Consider the following 21,234-nt stretch of genomic DNA (forward strand, 5'->3'; position numbering starts at 1 on the left):
AAACGAACGTATTGAAATGTTTAATTTTATTGTAACAGAAATAAATCTTTTAACATATAAGGCATTTAATACAATGAGAAGCCAAACGTTTACACGCGGATACAAAGCAACATTGCTTACGTCCTCATATAGAACCTTACATGACACTTAAGGCTCGCTGTACATCTTTACTGTTACAAGTTTCTTTAACATGTATTTTGCTTTAAACTCATGTGAGATTATATTTATCACATAGCATATTTGTCGCCAAAGATAAAGTAATCATTCAGAACAAAGCGTGACTAGTAGGGAAAAGTGATAATATTACACTCGAAACAGGCAACGTCATGTGATAAAACTGTTATTGTTGTATATAACCGAAATAAACAAAATATGCGCCAGATCCTGTGACATTATTCAATATCTTTCTTGTTTACTTATTAATTAAATAGAAAGCGTCACTTCCTTTTTCGTCCTCATTTTCTGATTCCTCGTCATCATCTGTGCCACCATTGTTTCCATGAATTGTGTTGAGCTCTAAAAGTGAAAAAAAGATGGCGGACTGATAATAAAATTTAGCTCTTTATTATGAAAAAAACGTTTTGCCTCTACATTTGACCTGATTTTTTACCTCTAAGTTTGTTGATATAAATTAAAGTTTTAATTTCGAACACATATATATCTTTTTCGTCATATGATTTTGTGCTGGGGATCGTGAACATCTAGTTTTTTATATATCATTTTTTCACAATATTTGATATTGGGAATTCATTTGGATCATAAACAAAAGGCACACAATTTTGCATATTAAGAGATATTGCCAAATTTTGAAAACATTTTTGTTATTGTGCTACAAATTTGTACGGATCGGACTTTAGTCAAAAATCAAAAATGAACATAAAAATAAATAAAAAATCCACATTTTTACATTAATACAAATGATAAATAAATACTCTTTTCATTGCGAAGGATTCCTTCCTGTACAGCAAATGTGGCTGTTCCAGTTGCCACCCCGATTCCCGCAAGTGTACTTCCGGCTATTCCAACCGCTCCCGCTGACTGGCATGCCGCGAAAAAAACCTTTGAAAATTAACCATTACTTCAGTTATGGACGTAAATTATATAAATCTTGAATATTGAACAAAATTACCTTAATTGAGCACTATTTTTATGAACACTTTACCATTTCTTTGATATTAAATATGGGCATAGTATGGAGATAAAAATATATAATGAGACTTTTAGCATATTCTTTCCGGATGGCATTACTGCCGATGATTCAATAGTCAAAGTTTGACCAGACTATTATACACCTATTAGAACGTTCGTACCAAACATGGTGTTTGTGCATATTAAACGAGAGGCAAACTATGTAAGAGAGAAATGTTACAAAACTTACCTCCGGCAGCGACGCCAACGCCATTCGACATTGCAATTGCGGACATCCCTTTTGCTGCCAAGGATCCCGCTACAATGCCCCCAGCACCAAATCCTGCAGCCGACAGAACGAGAGGGGCAGCAACAACCGAGGCTCCAGCAACTACTAACGGCAGGGCAGCTTTTTTTAACCACGACCATGCATCATCGTTTGTTAAATGGTTCTGGAAATACAATTTGTTTATCTGAAGTAAGCTTTCGAAACCATGTTTACAATCATGTTTAATTCGGATGTCATTTCGATTTTAAAATGTTTTGTCAGATGTTTTAAAGAAATAAAATATGAATAAATACAAATTAAGTATTGATATATATATATTATATAAGCTAGTCAGTGTAATTTATTCGTTCATAGAAATATAATTTATAAAATTATACATGTAAATAGTGCGTATGTCAATGTGTATACCAATAATAATAATAGTAATAATAATATTAATAATAGTAACAAGAGCTGTCACAGAGACAGCGCGCTCGACTATTCCGCCGCTTTTCAGTGTAAGGATTGAAAAGTTTTGGCCAAACATGCATGGATCACTGTTAGATTAGATTTCAATGCAATTCATGATGTGCTGAGATAGTAACATAAATGTGGTTACATGGAAAATTTCAACCAGATTTTTAAGTCTAATAATAAAGAGCAATTATTTGGAAAGTACAGTTATATATCTTGGTTATTCAATTACGTTGAGTGGTTGAATACCATTCTATAAAGTCTCAATTCAATACATCGAGAAGTTTCTTAGAAATTAACCAATTGTGTGCTTACACGCAAAACCTTAACCAGAATTTCTATATCGAATAATAAAGGGCAATTATTTGCATTAAATGAAACTAGAGTTATCTTACATGGTTAATTAAGTAGGTTGGATGGTTAAGTACCATTGTATCGAGTCTCAATGCAATACATCAAGTAGTTGCTTTGATAATAAAATAATGTGTGCTTGCACACAAAAGCTTAACCAGAATTTCTAAGTCGAATAATAAAGGGCAATTATTTGCATTAAATGCAAAGTAGATTATCTAACTTGGTTAATTAAGTAGGTTGGATGGTTGAGTACCATTGTATCAAGTCTCAATGCAATACCACAAGTAGTTGCAGAGATATTAACCTATGTGTGCTTGCACACAAAACCTTAACCAGAATTTCTAAGTCGAATAATAAAGGCCTATTATTTGAATTAAATGAAACTAGAGTTATCTAACTTGGTTAATTAAGTAGGTTGGATGGTTGAGTACCAATGTGTTAAATCTCAATGCAATAACTCAAGTACTTGCTGATATATTAACCTATGTGTGCTTGCACGCAAAACCTTAACCAGAATTTCTAAGTCGAATAATAAAGGCCTGTTATTTGCATTAAATGCAAAGTAGAGTTATCTAACTTGGTTAATTAAGTAGGTTGGATGGTTGAGTACCATTGTATCAAGTCTCAATGCAAATACATCAACTCGTTGCTGAGATATTAACCTATGTGTGCTTGCACGCTAAACCTTAACCAGAATTTCTAAGTCAAATAATAAAGGCCTATTATTTGCAATAAATGCAAAGTAGAGTTATCAAACTTGGTTAATTAAGTAGGTTGGATGGTTGAGTACCATTGTGTAAAGTCTCAATGCAATACCTCAGGTAGTTGCTGAGATATTATCCTATGTGTACTTGCACGCAAAACCTTAACCAAAGGGTGACGCTGACGCCGACGCCGACGCCCACGCCGACGCTTGGGTGAGTAGTATACCTCTTCATACTCTTCGAATAGTCGAGCTAATAATAATAATAATAATAATAATAATAATAATAATAATAATAATAATAATAATAATAATAATAATAATAATATTACTTCTACCATTAACAATAATAAATAATAATTAATAATATTTCCCATTGGTCCACACTTTAAAACATCTGTAGTTTTTCAGGCAAAATGAGCACATATTGATGGGCCTTCTAATCATGCAAAAGATTTATGAAATCGGAGTCAAACTTACTTTGCCATGTGGTCTGTACAGCTCCATAGTTTGAAATGTGCCAGTCTACAACTTGCAACATATTGTAATTAATTGACCATATTGTATAATGATGTTAGTATTAATGTAAATGTTACCCAGGTTTCGTAGTCATGTTTTAATATTAAGTTAATCCCTTAAGGAAAAGAGCAGGTTTATTTAACATGTGAACTCAAGTGTGACTAAATGGTCAGTTGTGTTGTACATGTTTTGCGTTGTCCACTGTCCTCATGGGTGATCATTATGTGTGTACAAGAACTGGGTTTTCAACTAATTTATTTTTATTAATAGATAATATTTTTATTGCATATTTCCCGCTCTTATTTGTACAAATCACTTTCAAGTCAGGTTTGGAGGTGATCGCAAATATCAGTTTTTCATATTTTATTCCACTGCCCGGAAAGTTTTTGTTTTACTGTACTTTGTATGATTGGAAATGTGTTGTAATTGCATTTTAAATTTATCTTGTGCTTGATGTATTAGATAATCATTTATATTATTTGAATTGTGTAATGTATTACGTTTACTTGTATTAAGAACTTATTGGATTATTTTGTACATTTTAGGATTTATTCAAAGTCAAACCTTTGGAGTCTAAATAAAGTATGAATCTGAACCCCAAAACTTTCCTTGTAAATGCTATGAGACGGGGCATGGGTAACATATAGAAAACTTTTTTTCAAGTTCGATGTTTACTCATCATTATACATCAATAAGTTATTTTCAAAGACCCCCTGTTGATAGTTCTCATCATTAGCTGGGCTGCTATAATTACACACAATAATTATTGCAGTCAATCGATATCACACTAAGGTAATACAAAATAACAATTTATATTTCGGTGTTGCCAAAATGTGATTTCTAGCACACGTGGCATTTCAAGCACACCGGATAGGCATTTCCGGTGATTCAGCCGTGCTGGAAAATTCCATTCCCCCCATGGGCATGCCTGCGCTGTGACGGTATACTTTTTTATTTCTTTTATTAAACACTTTATGTAACCACAACTAGGAGATTTCAATAGATGAGTTCCATAAACATAAACTTTACAAAATATACATTCAAAACAAAACAAAATAATCCTTTAAAGACGTGATACTGAAGAATTTCTTGAAGTATACAGTGAATAAAAATTACTTCGCGTCATGGAGTCAGTAAATATCACCATTGTTGGGGAAATGTACAAACATGCGCTTTTATATGTATTTCTTTTTACAAAAAAAAAATAATTTAAGTTATGCTAGAAAAGATGTGATCATGCTCCTAAAATATGTAATGTAAAATCGTTAACCTTATACAGGTAGCTATGAAACAGACTGTCGAGTATAAACACATTTTATTTTGCATCATTATTTCATGTACACTGGTTTATAATAGGCTTCAGCCATTTCAAATTTTATCAAATTTTAATGAGGCCACCAGGTATTCGAAATTATGTGTATCGTGATATATGTTTTGCCATTATAATAACCCTTGTGGCATACTTTTGACAATGAATGGCCTGTTGTCCATGTACCGTTTAATAAATAAATGAGAATATATGGGACACAGACGGAACCGTGGGGAAAGAACTTAATGGCATTAGGCCAAATGATGCAACATAAAATGTGTGTATGCTCGATAGTCAGTTCATAGCTACCTGTATCAGGTAAACGATTTTATATTGCATAATTTAGGAACATGGTCACAACACATTTCTTAAAAAAATGACATAATAACCCTAGCGATGCAAAGGCGATTGAAGTTATCTTCCCTTATGCATCTCATGAATATTATCACGGAAGGCGACCCAATGTTTGTACCGGTTTTATACACTCTTTTAATCATAAATATCAACATTTCGGGGTACCATGTGGCTATTTATAGTTAATTAGATGATGAAATATTCTGGAAACCAGTCAGAGTTCACTGAAAAGGTGGTTTTTCTGAAAGAAAAACGAAAGTTGAAACATGATTAAACGTTTTTTTTCATGTTTTAAGACAAGTACAAAGGATTATTTGGTTTGTTTTAAATTATGGGAGAGGTCTCTCATAGTCTTTTATCACTTTTGATACGAACACAACGTTCTTAGACCATTTATAGTCTTTGCCAAAATGCAAACAAAAATCCAAAATGGCGGCCGCGAAGTGAAACTACAGTTTTCTCTTAGTCAGATGATTGATGATTAATGCATGAAACAGTTGCTGACAGCTTCTAACTAGAAGAACACCTTGTGTAAATAGGTCTAAACATTAAGAGTGAATACATTTTATGTTTATTCTTCAAATATTTGCAAAAAAACAACAATGTTTTTCACAAAAGTTTGTGTTTATCCCCAGTTTCTAACCGTTTCGTTCCCAAATATATTTATGTAATAAAGACGTGTTTGTATCAAATAAAGCCTGAGAAAAATGCTAGATTTAGGTGACACCAGTAGTTTTTGAACTAAAACGTTGTTTTGGTGTAATCTAATAGTAATATTATAATTGGTTTGATCAATATCACATTATTAAATAGCAGTGTAATAAATAAAAACTGTAATTGTAATTAACGTAATACTCGTGTCAGTTTGTATATAAGTATGTACTTTTGATACCTATAAGTCAGTGTTTTTAATCAGATATTTCCCATTTATACCAATATGACCTTTGTTATAAGATTGATAAATAAGTAAGTTCTCTTTAGCATATGTAAAAGCACTTCTTTTATATATGTTATTTTTACAACTTTTGCTTTGACTATGCATTGTATGGTGTCATTTCAGATTTTCTGTCCTGGTTGACGGCAAATTAAAGTTCATATTTTCGTCTGTAAGTAAAATTGTAACATCTTTTTCGATATTTTGTTAAGTAGAAGAATGTTTATTTCACTAACACTTAAATGATAAATGAATATTTTGGATGGTTTAAGTCCAAGAGCAGGATCTTTATATTGTGAATTGCACAAAAAGACAATTGTCACTAAATTGCACAACACTTATTTATTAACAGAATGTCATGTTTTGGTGGTTGTGCTAAATATTAACCTTGTAAAATTTCAGCATAGACGTTTGATGTAGTTTAAAGCTTTTTGTAATAATATATTTTGTGTATCGTTAGAGTCAAATCTTCTTGAAGGTGTTTGTCCATTAGTTTGTACGAAAAACTGCTCGGCCGAAGGGATACTAGACAGGACCCCCCCCCCCCAGCTGTGACTTGTAAGTACAGTTTATTTGCTGTGTTTTATTCAGTTATCATGTTTGCGTGTAGAAAAAAGGCCTTTTGAGCAGTTCTACATGCCTTACAATGAAAATAAATACTTGGGTCAGGATTTCGTGACATTTCAGTTAGTGCATTTTAATGGCGGTGAAGGGTGGGTGCATATAAATTGCTATACATGTATCTTCACTTTAAAATGAGATATTTTTATAATTCCTGCATGTTTATACTCACAATAGATGTATATTAACAGAAATGATAGGTTTTGGAATGCCAGAATATTAAAAAGAAGTAATGTTGCAATGCTAATAACACTTATATTTCCAAAAATCGAGTCTGTGGTTACATCAACACAACAACAGTACGAATTAAGTGAAATCGGTTCTTAATCCGGTGTATTAGCATCAACTTTAATAAACAACCTATTTACGCTCATGCATACTTCAGTAGAGATGTAGAGTGATATTAAATACAGACGAAATTAAAACTTACCGTTAAGTATCCTTTTTTGTTTTGAGTTGACCTAAGCACGAACGTATTTTATAAAACGAAAGCAAAGGAATCTTTTCAGCGTTTCTAAGAAATAGTACATTCATGTAGGTCGCTTGTTTCTGAAAATGAGCTATTTTTAGAATGTGTGTTGCCTGTAAAATATTACGACACGCAGTGCTTTGAAGCGATACTACAAATAACAATAGTAAAGGCGCATGCACGGTTGTGATATTTCAATTTCAGTGAGGTTTATACAGGTAATCAGAGATTCAAGATGAATATTTCATCCAGTTTATCTTTTAAATAGGTCACTGAAAATAACGTTTAAAGAAACAGTTAATAAGGGACATTTTGCTTTGCTTCATCATTTATGAAAAAAGAAAGCGCATACCATAATTGCAGTTCTAGTTTAGTTATATATGTTATAGTTTAAATATTATAATCCCCTTAAAATTTAATCGTATGTTTTCTATTTCATTTCATGTTATGCCAATCATTAATATTTATCATCTTAACATTAAGTTAAATAATGAAATAAACACAGTGTTGATGTCCCAACAACCAACAAGCAGGGTATTTCATCGACAATGAACGAATATTCAAATATTGATAACACTAAAATTTTATACGTAACGGGTTTCAAAAAATGCGTATAAAACAGTTTCAGATAATGTTGGATAGAACCTAATGTATACACAGTGCTTTTATTAAACAGAAATGTTATCATCTATACATGTCCAACAGTATCACTGACTTGATTACTTATTTGTATATGATGTAAAGGTGCTAAATTTAGAAATTTTCAGCACTCACAAACTGTTGAATGTTCATTGTAATTGCAATACATTTCTAATAATCTTATCATTTCGTTTATCATCCTGTTGGTTAAAATATTTTGTGAGGAGACGTCATTTGTGCATAAACACGCGTTGATAAGTTAAAACTTCAAACTCTACTGGGCCTTTAAGAAATTCAAGTGATATCGAAATTTGGTTTTAACTTTTTCCGGGCTAAATTCAGAATATGCTTTTAGTTGTGTTGCATATTTGTTAATGCGATAGATATAACAAATCATACCAGGGGGTTAAAAGTTAACATTACTTAAACATAGTTTGCCTTTAAAAGTCTTGATTTTTTAACATGAACTGAGGTTGTTTAAAATATAAATGAGTTGAAATTGCTGGTTAAGTAAATAGTTAATTATTAAACATAGCGTTTGTCAAATTCATTGATCATTTCCAACACTTAAAGGTATTTTAAAAGTTTATAACAATCATTGTTGAGATTATTCTGTTATGAAAGCAGTATTTGTTTTCGCTCTTAAAATTCACTTAAATTTTACTTTTTTGTTGTTATGTTGTTGTTTTTTTAAATTACAAACAGATAAGCATTTCTGTAATCTCACTGAAATGTAGTGATGTTGTGTTTGAGTTGCTTGGTTACAGATAGTTCATTTTCAATCAACAATTTCTACAATGTTAACAGTTAGGGATTTTTGTTTTTATTATTATCAGTAATTGAGTAAATGTTTGGCCATGATTAACCATCATTTTTAATAGGATTTTGCCCATTCAATTATAGTAAAAAATACAATTACTCTTGATTGTAACATTCTGCTGTGCAATCATTATTATGTGATCATTTTTTTTTCTGTCTGTTACATATTCTTCAAATGCGTTTGTGTACTTTATCTGAAATGCATAGAAGCTCTATTTAAGTTGAATGAGTAGGACAACTTTGATATATAGTATATAAATGCATTATATATATTGTACACAATATTGTTGTAGATATTTTTGTATATTAAGTAAACTACCAACAAGAGCAGAATTGCATCATATTTAAAATTGGGTGAAATACTCCCAAATTTCACTAGCATATATATGGAAAACATTTTCCCTTCACTCCTAGTATGTTTCACTTAGTTATTAAGAAAACTTTAACTTTTACGTGTCCGGCAAAAATAGTTCAAGCCCGTAGAGGCAGCGCTTTAGTTCATATTAGTTGACTTTTGTTGCCATATTTGTGGTGTAAATAATCATTGTGACTTACATAAAGTTAAGACCATGCAAAGAAGGATTGCAAAAATATTTCTTATACAACCCCAGTGATCGCAATCCAATGGTTTATTGCGAGAAATTCAATGGTTAGACTAAAACGCGTAATTGCTTGGCCCCTTGTAACTTTACAGAGATGCTTCTTTTTGTAAACAAAGAACACTATTCACTCATGTCGGCTTCAAAACGTGACTGTGCTGTATATGATGAAATTGATGTGGCTTTTGTCGGTGAATGAATGAAATTAAATGAAAAAAAATTGTGATGTTGCATTTGTATAATATAAAGTACAGTTTGTAAACCTTCTGATATAAATGAAATATTGCTGTGCATTTTTAATAAATACATATATTAATTATTTGATTCGGTATCATTCTAGTACGATGTGTAATCTTTAGGATCTACCTTCGCGACGCAACAGAAATACCTGCTAAAATCAGTCAAATTTTAGATACATTACATTACTTGATTTTAATCACGCCACCAATAGCATGTTAATAGTCGGGAACATGGTATTCAAAGAAGCATGAGGATAATCGCGAAGCAGGAAACACTTCCGTTCTATCTAGCCAACTAGTTGTTCGCCAATTCGAACTCACAAACTCTCCTCAGTTCTGCATATAACAAAAGTCAAAAAATAAAAACAAATCCTTCGAACTTTCACTTTTTTTCAAATGGCCGCGTTACGTCCTCAGGAAATTTGTCTAAACTCTTAAAATAAGTACCGTTTATGTAGCCAAGTGAAATTACAGTGTAAGAGAGATAATTCTGTAATCAGATAATGCAGCTAGTTTATCAGATTTCTCTCCCTTGTCTTTGTAAAAGAAGCGCAAAATCTCAAGCTTGATTGATTGTCGTGCACAGTTGAATTCTACAGACATTGGTTTTACTTGTTTTAGAAAAAATGATTGTTTCACTTGGAATCGGATGTTCTGATGATAAGTATTGATTTGCATTTGTTGTCTTTTGTGTTTGTCTAAGGTTAGGAATGTATTGGCATGCTCATTTTTCATTCAGCTGCATTGATTAAATTTTGTCATGCAGTATCACGACATCAGCAGATTGTGCATTTAAATCGAAATGGCAGTTCCATAACATTTTCTTAGCCTCTTTCCATATATGGTTGACGGTACATTTCCGAACAGGGTACAAATCCCGAACACAAGCTAAAACACGCGTTTTTTTTGTTTACCATGATCGATTATTCGATGATCTAAATCAATACAAAGGCTTGCCTTGGTCACACTTGCGAAGTTTCATCTTGCTTTATTGAGTATTTTTCTAAAAAAATGCCATTCAATGTTTATACGCTTGAAGATCAAAATGTAGCACACGGGGGAACTGACGTCAGAAGGAGCACGAGCATGTTTAGGTTGTGCAGTTATGCTGACCTACATTTAAGATATTTATAAATATAAATCACGCTTTAAATTTGAATTTCTTGTTTTGAAACATCGGAAACAATAAATAAATTTGCAGCTAAGTGTTTATTTAAAATAGCATACTTATTAATGATAATTGTATGACCATGTATTTTCGCTTTTCAAGTGTTCGGTATTTGTGCCCTGCATAGCATAAATTTAAGGATGATTTACTGTCTATAAAATGAACGATTATCGACATAAAATTGATGAGATCGTGAATCTGTACTTTGACAGATGTTGTCACATTAACCAAAGATGTTTCATACGCAATTTTAACTTACTATAACAAAAGCTCTCCAAGATAATTGTGAAACACCTCAAAAAGTGTTTGGATTTGTATCGTCAACCAGTACTTATATGTGTGTTTTTTTTAAAGCTGGTAACATGCATGGATAACAGAAGTCACCATGGGCAGCGGCGGATCCAGGACTTTCTATCTAAATGGAGGAGCACAACTAATTATAAACATATCAAACTTTTTTTATTGCATTATTTTAATCATATAATGACATGGAATGAACATTTGTCTTCACTGTCAATAATGTTTGGCAGATCAATTGAATTGAAAGGATATGATTAACTAAGATAAACCTTTAAAAAATAAAACTTTTGTTTAATGCACATCATGCACATTCATATCTTGTTGGCACAGAATTATATAAACATATAATGTGCACATGTAAACAGTTTAAAACAACTTATATTTCTGGAATATGATATATTTTATAAACAGTAAATTTATGCGTATAACTGCAGCCATATTTGTCTACTTTTGATCAGCTGTCTGTGTAAAATGACTTTCGAATACTATATTATACTCGATAATCAGGTTGTTTATTTGCTCATATGCTGACATAAAATTTTAATGGTTACAAACAACTAATTTGTACAGTTAAATCAATAAAGATGTGCCCACCAAAACATTACTTGCCGGCCCGCTGGGGGGCACGGGCCCTATTTGCCCCCGGTAGATCGCCACTAATGGGAGTACGAGAGAGTGTTTGATTCCATGGTCTCTTGGTGCCAACCAAGTAAGTAGCTCAATACGTAGGACGTCACGTTCTTAGGAATCGACAAGGGTCCGTACCCTCCCCCACCCCCAACTGGTCGGTAAGTGTACCCTCAAACTCATAATTTTAACGTTAAATTGAGATATGAAGTTCAACAATAAAAACGCTGATATATGTGTCATTTCAACAACTCAACAAACTAAACGTTTTGAGGGGGTTTGACTGATGTACCCCCCCCCCCCGCCCCCAGTTTTTTTATTCCATGAAAAAAAGCGGTTAAGTTGGTTATATTTTAAAATCAAAACTAACGTACGTACATTGCGGTGTCTTCTTCCAAACAAACTCGTTTAATGTATAAAACACGAAATATAGGCTATACGTGTCATAATGAAGTTTCGCGATATCTCAAACAAACCTGGTACACATGTTCTTGTTACTTACAGTGTGAGATGGGTTTGACCATGTTTGAACCGTCATGTTATCTGCTGTTCAGCATCAACACAATATGGGACGATGCAAAGAGTGCATGCGAATAGTCCAACGCTTCGCTTGTTTCGATAACAAGTAAGGAGGAAGACGACTTATATTAATGGAACAAATGGAAAAATTGGTACTCTCTGGATCGGAGCTAGCGAAAGGGAAGTGGAGGGAGTTTGGAAATGGGAGTCGAAGGAGGAATGGATCTATGAGCACTTTGCTTGTTTGTTTATTTGAGTTGATCAAGGTATGCCCGCGCCCATTGGCTGCATTATGGCCTGACCCCGCCGTATCGCCATCACGACTTAAATTGTGTTTTAAATGCCATAAGTGACATGAGATAGAAGTGACAGCAATTCGCAGTCAAATCCAGACATTTGAATAATTGAAGACACAGAGTGAGATAAAAGAGATCCGGGTGCGATACCCTAGCAGCTCTTTGCGAAGAGACCTCTTGGTTCTTTTAACGTTCTCGGTGTAAAGCACCGATACACGGGATACACCTTTCCTGGGTTGAACCAGTACTAATTACACCACTTGTTCAAGCACAAAGCTCAGACACTTTAAAATGTGATCATGCCCCATTTTTTTAGACAAATATTGTCCCCATATTATAAATATTATATATTGTATTGCTATTATCATTTAGATGTCAAATATTAACCTTGTTGATGGCTTCTTAATTATTTTGACGTCGACGTCATTTCCTATTTTTTGTTTTGCCCTGGTGGCGGCCGTCAAGGCCGAAAAGGTTGGCAGGCTAAGAAATTTGCCTCACCGAAACTGTTGCCACCAACACAATCATCAACAAAAACGAGTAAGGTATACGTCCTAGTCATGGTATACGCCCTAGGGACATCGAGACGTGTTTTGCACACTAATGGCCAGCAGACGTGGTACTCGCTCAAGGGACAACGACAAGCAGTAAACGCCCTAGGGACAAGCGATACATATGATATGCACTACTGACAAGGACACATGGTACACCCACTATGGACAAGGAAACATGGAAGACACAATAAACACAACGAGACGAGGTACACGCACTTAGGACAACAAAGGTGTTTGCACTTTGGGCAACGGAACGAGGTACATGCTATATGGACAACGAGACCTGACATTCGCCCAAAGGACAACTAGACGTGGTACACGCTATTAGGACAACGATACGAGGTACATGCATCTGGGACATCAATACATGGCTTACACACAAGGAATTTCGAAACATTGGAACGCCCTAGGGACAAGCCATACATGGTTCATGACATTTAGGCACACACATGCTTGGGACACTTAGGGCAAAAAGACATGGCAGATGCAGTAAGGTCAATACTACACGGTACACAAAATAATCAAATAAGGACAAGGTTCCCGCACTAACGACATCGAGACTTGGTACACGTAAGAATGTCAAGTAGACTTGATACACACACCTAGGGTGACGATATATAATTTGCTTCTTTATAATGAAACCTTTATAAGTAACAATATATTTAACCATCACATACTAAAAGGAGATCACAATTTTAAAGCAAGGACTTATTATGCCTCCCTCACCACATGTTATGGATAAGATGTTTAAGTTGAATATGTGTTGTCTGTATGTTTGTCTGATGTACCATAGACTGTCTCATTACCCCTCTGAAACTTAGGATTCACTTGTAATTTAACTTTATAGATCATAGATTTGTATGATACTAACTATGATTTTTAATTAGTTTTAAATTGAACAGTGTTGCTTTAATTAATATGTCCGAGCGATCCACTTCTCTGTTACTTTTTTGTTTCATTTTTTAACGACATTTCATAAATAGGTTATCTTTATTGGCAATTCATTGCTCTCTACTTATTTTATATCAATTAAACTACAATGAGAAACCTTAAATCGAGTCCTTTCTACATCCTAAATTTTCTTTTGAATGTTTAACTCGTCCAATTAAGCATTTAATTCAAATGAATGGCTATGACTACAGCTGTAGTTGAACTCACTCTTCTTTACTAAACGTAGTTGAACACACACTTCTTTAATACACGTATTTGAACACAAACTTATTCATTTCAAGTAGTTGAACCAACACTTCTTTTTACACGTAGTTAAACACAAACTTATTTATTACAAGTAGTTGAACCCACACTTCTTTATTACACGTAGTTAAACACAAACTTATTTATAACAAGTAATTGATCACACACTTCTTTATTCAAGTTGTTGAACACAAACTTATTTATTACACGTAGTTGAACACACACTTCTTTGACACATCGTCGAACGCACATTTCTTAACTACACGTAATTGAACTCTGAATTCTTTTATTCTATCCTATTTGAGTGTCTGCTGTTTTGTGACGTTGTTTGTCTCTCCATGTGTGTGTGTTGTATTGTAACATTGTTTGTCACTCATTGAGTGTCTGTTGTGTAGTGACTTTGTTAGTGATTGCTTGTTCATTTTTAAGTCGCTAAAATCTTATAAACGCCCCTCCCCATTTTGGCAAAACAGTTATTGAAACATGGGTGTTTTTTGGGGGGGGGGGAAGTGATCAAAAGGTTGGTCTTGTCAACGTAGTTCTGCAGCCTGTCATAGGAGCAAACTGTTATTAAATTGGTTTTTATATTACTTATATTGATTAAGTAATAGTTATTGCCCTCTTAATTGTTATGAACATGGGTACATTTAAATGTGAGAGGAGAGGGGCGTTGCTACAGGGGTCTGACAGAACGACGAACCCACCCCTTCCGGTAAAAGTAACTTGAATTTTGAAAATGAAATGTAAGTTATGACAATTAATGTGTTTTTACAATGATTGAAGGCATCGTTCAACATTCAATCCACAAAATAGATATTAATTGTGCAAGTTTAAGTTTAAGGATTGCATAATTTCGATGAAGCATGCATGTACAACTGTCAAGTTAGATTTCATTCAAAATCTTCACCAGAAGTTCTAAGTCGTATAATAAACGGCCATAATTTGCATTTTATTCTATGCAAAATAATTATCTTACTTGATTAGTTAAATACTATTTTTATAAGAACCCTTGTATAAAGTATTTGACCAATGTGAACTTACATATACATGTACAACCTAAACCAAAAGTCGAAAATTAAACGGCAATACAATGCATTATTTAAAAGTTAGCATGACTGATTCAAAGGGGCAGAAAGCTTGTTAGTGACACACCCCTATGACCACGCCCCTCCCCAATTAAAAAAATAGAAGCTTATAAATGATGATGGGGGAACTGTAACTAGTGGTAACTTACTATTTATATTTTATTTTTTATTCTATAATCTTTGGGATTTCGTTTTGGCTTTCCTTAAAGAGTTTGATAGGAACGTTAAAAGGAAAGCACAACATAGTCGAGTTTATTTGAGATTTATGGCCTCTTGAACATGGTGATATCGCTAAATATAGGGAAATACAGGGGCGAGTCGTCATCCTTTTAAAAGAATTAAGAATTTTTTTTTTTAAGTTATCACTATTTACAGTTCCCCATCATTATTAATAAGCCAAAAAAATGGGTGGGGGCAGGAGTGTGGTTACAGGGGTGTGTTATAACAACGCACCTTGCCCCTGTTGCTGGATTGTAAAAAGTTTTAATGCACTATAATACATCAAATAGTTGCTGAGATATTGACTTCTGTGTGCTTACATGCAAAACCGTATCTCTTCTAGTATCAGTACACATTTTATTTTGCATAATTTATCACTATGAATTTTCTTTGTGTGCATGGAATGATGAACAGTGACATCAGACATAACATTTATTGTCAATATTAATATTAAATTCCCCAAATTCCAGCCACTGTTGTTATATCAACAGTCCGAAAAGTATGAAATCGATAGTTCAGCCGATGATTTAGCATGAACTTAAAACGACCTATTTTGCTTATTTAAAACGTAAATTCAAACTGCAATGTATCTATCTTGGTATAAACAAAACATTTACATAGATATACCCAAGTTTGATACGTGCAGCTTACCTCTTTGTATCCTAATCCTTGTTTTTATTTAATTGAATCACAAGCCTTCTCCATCGCACGTTTTCTGAAAATGAGATAGCATGTCATACATGTCATGCACTTTGAGCGATATATAAATAAATAGCAGTGAAGGCTTATATAAATACGCTATGTAAATTATACTGTTGAATGTAAACTGTATGACCTGCAAATCAGGTTTGCATGAGTGAACACATCTGGTTTTTACTAGTCAAGAAACATCAATTGATAAAAGCTTAACAAAACACAATGCATGTTTAGTGAAAGCACTACTGAATTATATCGGTCATCAATGACACTTAGTCTTATATACTGCTTAATTTCTGTAGTACTAATTAACTGTCAGTATTATATTGTTTTTAAACAAGCTGCTGTTACTTAATAGCCATAAAGTCATTTTATATAGCAAGTTAATTGATAAAGCATTTATCAAACGGTTATACTTTTATGGAGCAGGTTCAAATTTTCTTTATTGCTATCAAATGTAGCATTTTCTCTCTTTTTGTTTCGTTTTTAAAATATCGAACATAGTGTAATAGTTGTCATAGAGCAGGTTTTAAATCTTTCTTTTTATATATATAAAAAGGAACACTAAAACCTGGTTTATAAACTTTAAAAATGTCCATTTGCATAAGTGAGCTTTTTTATCTTTACAAGTTAAAGCAATAATATTAATAATTATATTAATAGGTAATACAATTAATTTTTTCATTAGTTGCATTATGAAATTATATCGGATCGATTATTGTTGAATGTTAATTTACTTTTTGTTGATGCCAAGCATAAATGCAAGCTGTTGTTTTTCTGCTCTCCAAAATAATTTTTCCTACTACAACACTATATGATATAGACAGATTATGTGAAATGCTTCATTTTTCGATAAACATTAATGATGGCTGAAACTACACATATGTTAGTTAGAAATGGTTAAAAATCATCATTGATAGACTTGTCAAAAATAAACAAGAGTGTTGACTATCAGGTTAATTTTTTTGACTCCATCATTGTTTCTGTTCGCTGATTTTTTGTTGCTTTTTTGTTGTTTTTTACTATTAGGAAAAATGTTTTTGATAATTTAGTTCTGCATATGATAATGTTTTTCAAAGTCGTTTGTTTTCTCTCTCTTATAAACTTTGTTAAAGTTATACTTTACATTATGGTTATGTATTTCTTACACTGGAATAACTATATTTTTTCTGGCAAAACTCCACCTTATTTTTTCTTATGCAAGATATTTGGGCTGGTTATGAAACTCATTTTAGTACTAGTTTTTGACTATGGATAGAACAATATGCACCCTAAATGTAAGAGGTCTAGGCAACAAATTAAAACGATTAGAAATTGTTCATTGGCTTAAAATGAAAAAGTTTGATATATACTTTTTACAAGAAACCCATCTACAGTCAAAAGAATACAAGAAGTGGAAAATAGAATGGGGTGGTAAATGCTTTTTTAGTGAAAAATCAACAAATTCAAAGGGAGTAGCAATATTAATTAATCCAGAGGTCAATGCGTCCATTTCTTCTCAGATAGAAATAGTATAGGGGTCTCTCATTGGTATAAAAATAGTTATTGATGACACAGAGTTATTTTTACTCAATATTTATGGACCTAATATTTCAGTCTTTGAAAAGTTAGAAACAATTCTCTTAAAAAAATAATGATAAAAATACTATCATAGGAGGAGATTTCAATACTATTGTTAATCCAAAGCTAGACAAGGTCAATGGCAAAATTAATTCACATAATAACATAAGAAACAAAATAATAAGTATGCTTGAAACCTGCAACATCCACGATATTTGGCGACAACTTAATTCAACATAGAAACAGTTCACATGGTATTCAAATACTAAAACTAAAATTTGTAGCAGGCTGGACTATTATTTGATTTCAGAAAGTATTGTTAATAGTGTAAGTAAATGTACAGTTACCTCTGGTTTTAGAACCGACCATTCAGCAGTTGTGATGTACGGACATTTTAACAAACAACAAAAGGGACCTGGCTATTTCAAATTCAACAATAAGCTTTTAATAGAAGAAAATTATGTTGATCTTATAAAGTCCACAATTCAATTTACTCGTGTGTAAAATACTAATTGCAACCCTAACACATTTTGGGAAGTTTTAAAAGGTAACCTACGAAATTTAACAATAAAATATGCGACGAAAAGAAAGAAAAATATGAATATGGAAGAAAGCATGCTAAATGAAAATATAGAAAAACTTCAAAATCTGCTTTCAAACGATAATGACGAGCAAATAATAAGAGAATTACATGAAATGAAAGAAAAACTTGAATCTATCACATGTGAAAAAGTTAACGGAATAATATTGAGATCAGAAGCATTGCTTGTCGATCAAAACGAAAAAAATACAATTTTTTTCTCAAACTAAGAAAAACGGCATACAGAAATGAAAACTATAAAAAGATTTAAAGTTGACAACAGAATTGTTACTAACATTTATGATATCATTAAGCATCGCTTTTTAGTAATCTCTTTAAGGATAAACCTACACAAAATGAAAGTGAAAATTTGTTTTTTAACATACCAATAATAAAATTGACGAACATAAAAAACAGTTTTGTGAAGGCATGCTTATACATTCTGAATGTGAACAAGCTTTAAATGAAATGAAAAATAAAAAAAGCCTTGGTTCGGATGACTTTACGGTAGAATTGTACAAGCATTTTGGTAAGATCTGAAAGAACACTATCTTAAAGTATTAATTTTTCTTTTGAAACAGGAAACATTACAACTCTTCAAGAACAATAATTTCATTGATACCAAAACAAGGTAAAGATATAGAAAGTCTATCGAACTGGAGACCTTTAAGTTTATTAAACGTTGATTACAAAATAGCCACAAAGGCAATTGCAAACAGACTTAAAATAGTTCTCCCAAACATAATACCAAACACTCAATCCGGTTTTTAAAAAAAGAAGATATATTGGTGAAAATATCAGACTTATCCATGAGGTCATAAATTTCTTGAACGTAAAAAATAACCTAGGCTTGTTATTTTTTGCCGATTTCGAAAAGGCGTTTGATAGTATTAATCATGAGTTCATGGTACACTGTTTAAAACACTTGAATGTCCAGCTGTTATAAAATGGGTTACAACTTTTTTATTTTGATGTAACAAGTTTGATACTAAACGACGGTTACCTATCACCACCTGTTATTATTCAACGAGTAAGACAGGGCTGTCCTTTATCGTCGTATCTCTTCATAGTATGCATACAATTATAAGCAAACTATATTGATCATAATCCAGACATCAAGGGACTAACAATCAACGGCGAAGAGATAAAGCAGACACTGTTTGCTGATGACGCAACATACATACAGAATGGGTCAAAGGAATCATTTACATATTTAGTCAGTTCTTTAATACGTTTTTCAGAAATATCAGGTCTATCTTAATATTGCTAAATCCATTGTTCTAAGAGTTGGCAGTCTAAAAAGCACAACTTTGACATACTGCGACGAACTTCGTTTCCAATGGATATTTGCAAATGCAAAAACTTTAGGAACAGTATTCTTTAACTACAACACAGATATGTTTAACCTCAATTTCCTACAAAAGTTACAATCATTTAAAAACCTGTCTAAAGCAATGGGAACATAGAAAACTAACACTCCTAGGAAAAGTGACTGTAATAAAACATTTGCACTACCAAAACTGACTATGCCTTTATCTGTTCTGCCAAATCCACCAAATGAAATATTACAAGAAATTAAAAAGGAAATATTTAATTTTATATGGGATAAAAAAAAACAGACAAAATCAAAAGAGATACATTAATTCAACCTATAATAAAAGGCGATATAAAAGTTCCAAACATAGAGAGTTTGTCCTACTCACTAAAAGCTTGGTTGATAAGGCGTTATATTGACGAATCAAACACAAGTCTTTGGAAAGAATTCTATAGAAAAAGGTTCATAAAAATGGAGGGAGTTTAATTTTTTAATGCAACTTGGACAACACTTTAATAAAAAGAATTTCAAAAAATAACACTTTTTATTCGATATATTAAATGCATGGAAGCAAATTACAAAAACTGATCAGGAGTCTATAGAAAGAAGTGTCATAATCTGGAATAACGAGTCCATTAAACTTAATAACGAAAGCCTATTTTATGAAGCTTGGTATGATAGAGGGATGAAATTTATATCGCATCTATTTGATTTTCGGTCAAAAACATGGTATGATTTTGAAACATTTCAATCAATATATCAAGTAAATCAACACGACTATCTAACAATTCTGTCCCTTATCAAATCCCTCCCAATGACTCAAAATGAATATTGCACAAATTAAAGTGTTGTAAAATACCTAATAAGTTTCTATATGCAAAGACTATCCCATCAACTGACACATGTATATTAATTAAACAAAAGTGGGTACAAAAAACTAGATTTAGATGAAAAAAAAACAACAACAGATAGAGAGTGGGAAAATATAAATATGAACACGTACAGATGTTCCAATGGCACAAACATAAGAAGTTTTCAATATAAGTATTTACACAGAATCGTTCCTTGTAATGAATTCCTTTATATATGCAAAATAAATGAAACAAGTGTGTGTGACTTTTGTCAATCCAATATTGAAACACTGGAACATCTCTTCTGGGAGTGCCCGAAAATACAACCGCTATGGAGTACACTTAACCAATTCGATAATCATATCAACATTAAAAAATATCAGCTTCTGAATAGTCAGCAATGAAAAACACACAGCGATTACTAATTTCTTAATTGTGCTGATGAAATTCTACATCTTTGGTTCAAAGTATAGACAAACAACGCCTCAATTCACTCAATACAGGAACTACATGATAATTAGACATAATATAGAGAAAGAAATTACCTTGATAAATGATAAAATGAAGCAGCATGATAATAAATGGTTTTACATCCGTTCTAATATTAATCAGTCTTAATCATCACCTGCCCAAATCCAAATGGATTTGTGTTCATAATTCTCTTTTCTTATATAAAAACCCATAGAATAAACTAGGATAAACTATGTTCTACATATTTCATATTTTTTCATATATTTTAGTTATCCATGATTATGAAAAATTTATTGTGAAACGCTCAAATGCCCTTTTTTGATAAATGTATAGCTAATAAGTTTTCGAATATCAACCTAATCAATTATCA

General features: G+C 32.4%; 1 protein-coding gene across 5 annotated transcripts; it reads right to left on the minus strand.

The window, feature by feature from the left end:
- Positions 1-11: 11 nt before the first annotated feature.
- LOC128245625 (interferon alpha-inducible protein 27, mitochondrial-like) lies at positions 12-16,145 on the minus strand. 5 transcript variants are annotated; one of them, XM_052964000.1, is made up of 5 exons: positions 16,043-16,145; positions 3,408-3,452; positions 1,377-1,580; positions 933-1,056; positions 12-516 (listed from the first exon to the last, which is right to left on the minus strand). In XM_052964000.1, exons 2-5 carry the CDS (start codon positions 3,432-3,434, stop codon positions 413-415), a joined length of 459 nt encoding a protein of 152 aa, XP_052819960.1. In that variant the 5' UTR covers positions 3,435-3,452; positions 16,043-16,145; the 3' UTR covers positions 12-412. The 5 variants fall into 5 exon arrangements, with proteins under 5 accessions (XP_052819960.1, XP_052820024.1, XP_052820093.1 ...); XM_052964064.1 differs by having other exon boundaries at positions 3,408-3,458; positions 16,043-16,144; XM_052964133.1 differs by lacking the exon at positions 16,043-16,145 and adding an exon at positions 7,095-7,242 and having other exon boundaries at positions 933-1,059; positions 1,379-1,580.
- Between the last annotated feature and the right edge of the window lie 5,089 nt (positions 16,146-21,234).

Source organism: Mya arenaria, chromosome 1 (genome assembly GCF_026914265.1).
Source record: "Mya arenaria isolate MELC-2E11 chromosome 1, ASM2691426v1".
In the NCBI taxonomy this organism is placed as follows: domain Eukaryota; kingdom Metazoa; phylum Mollusca; class Bivalvia; order Myida; family Myidae; genus Mya; species Mya arenaria.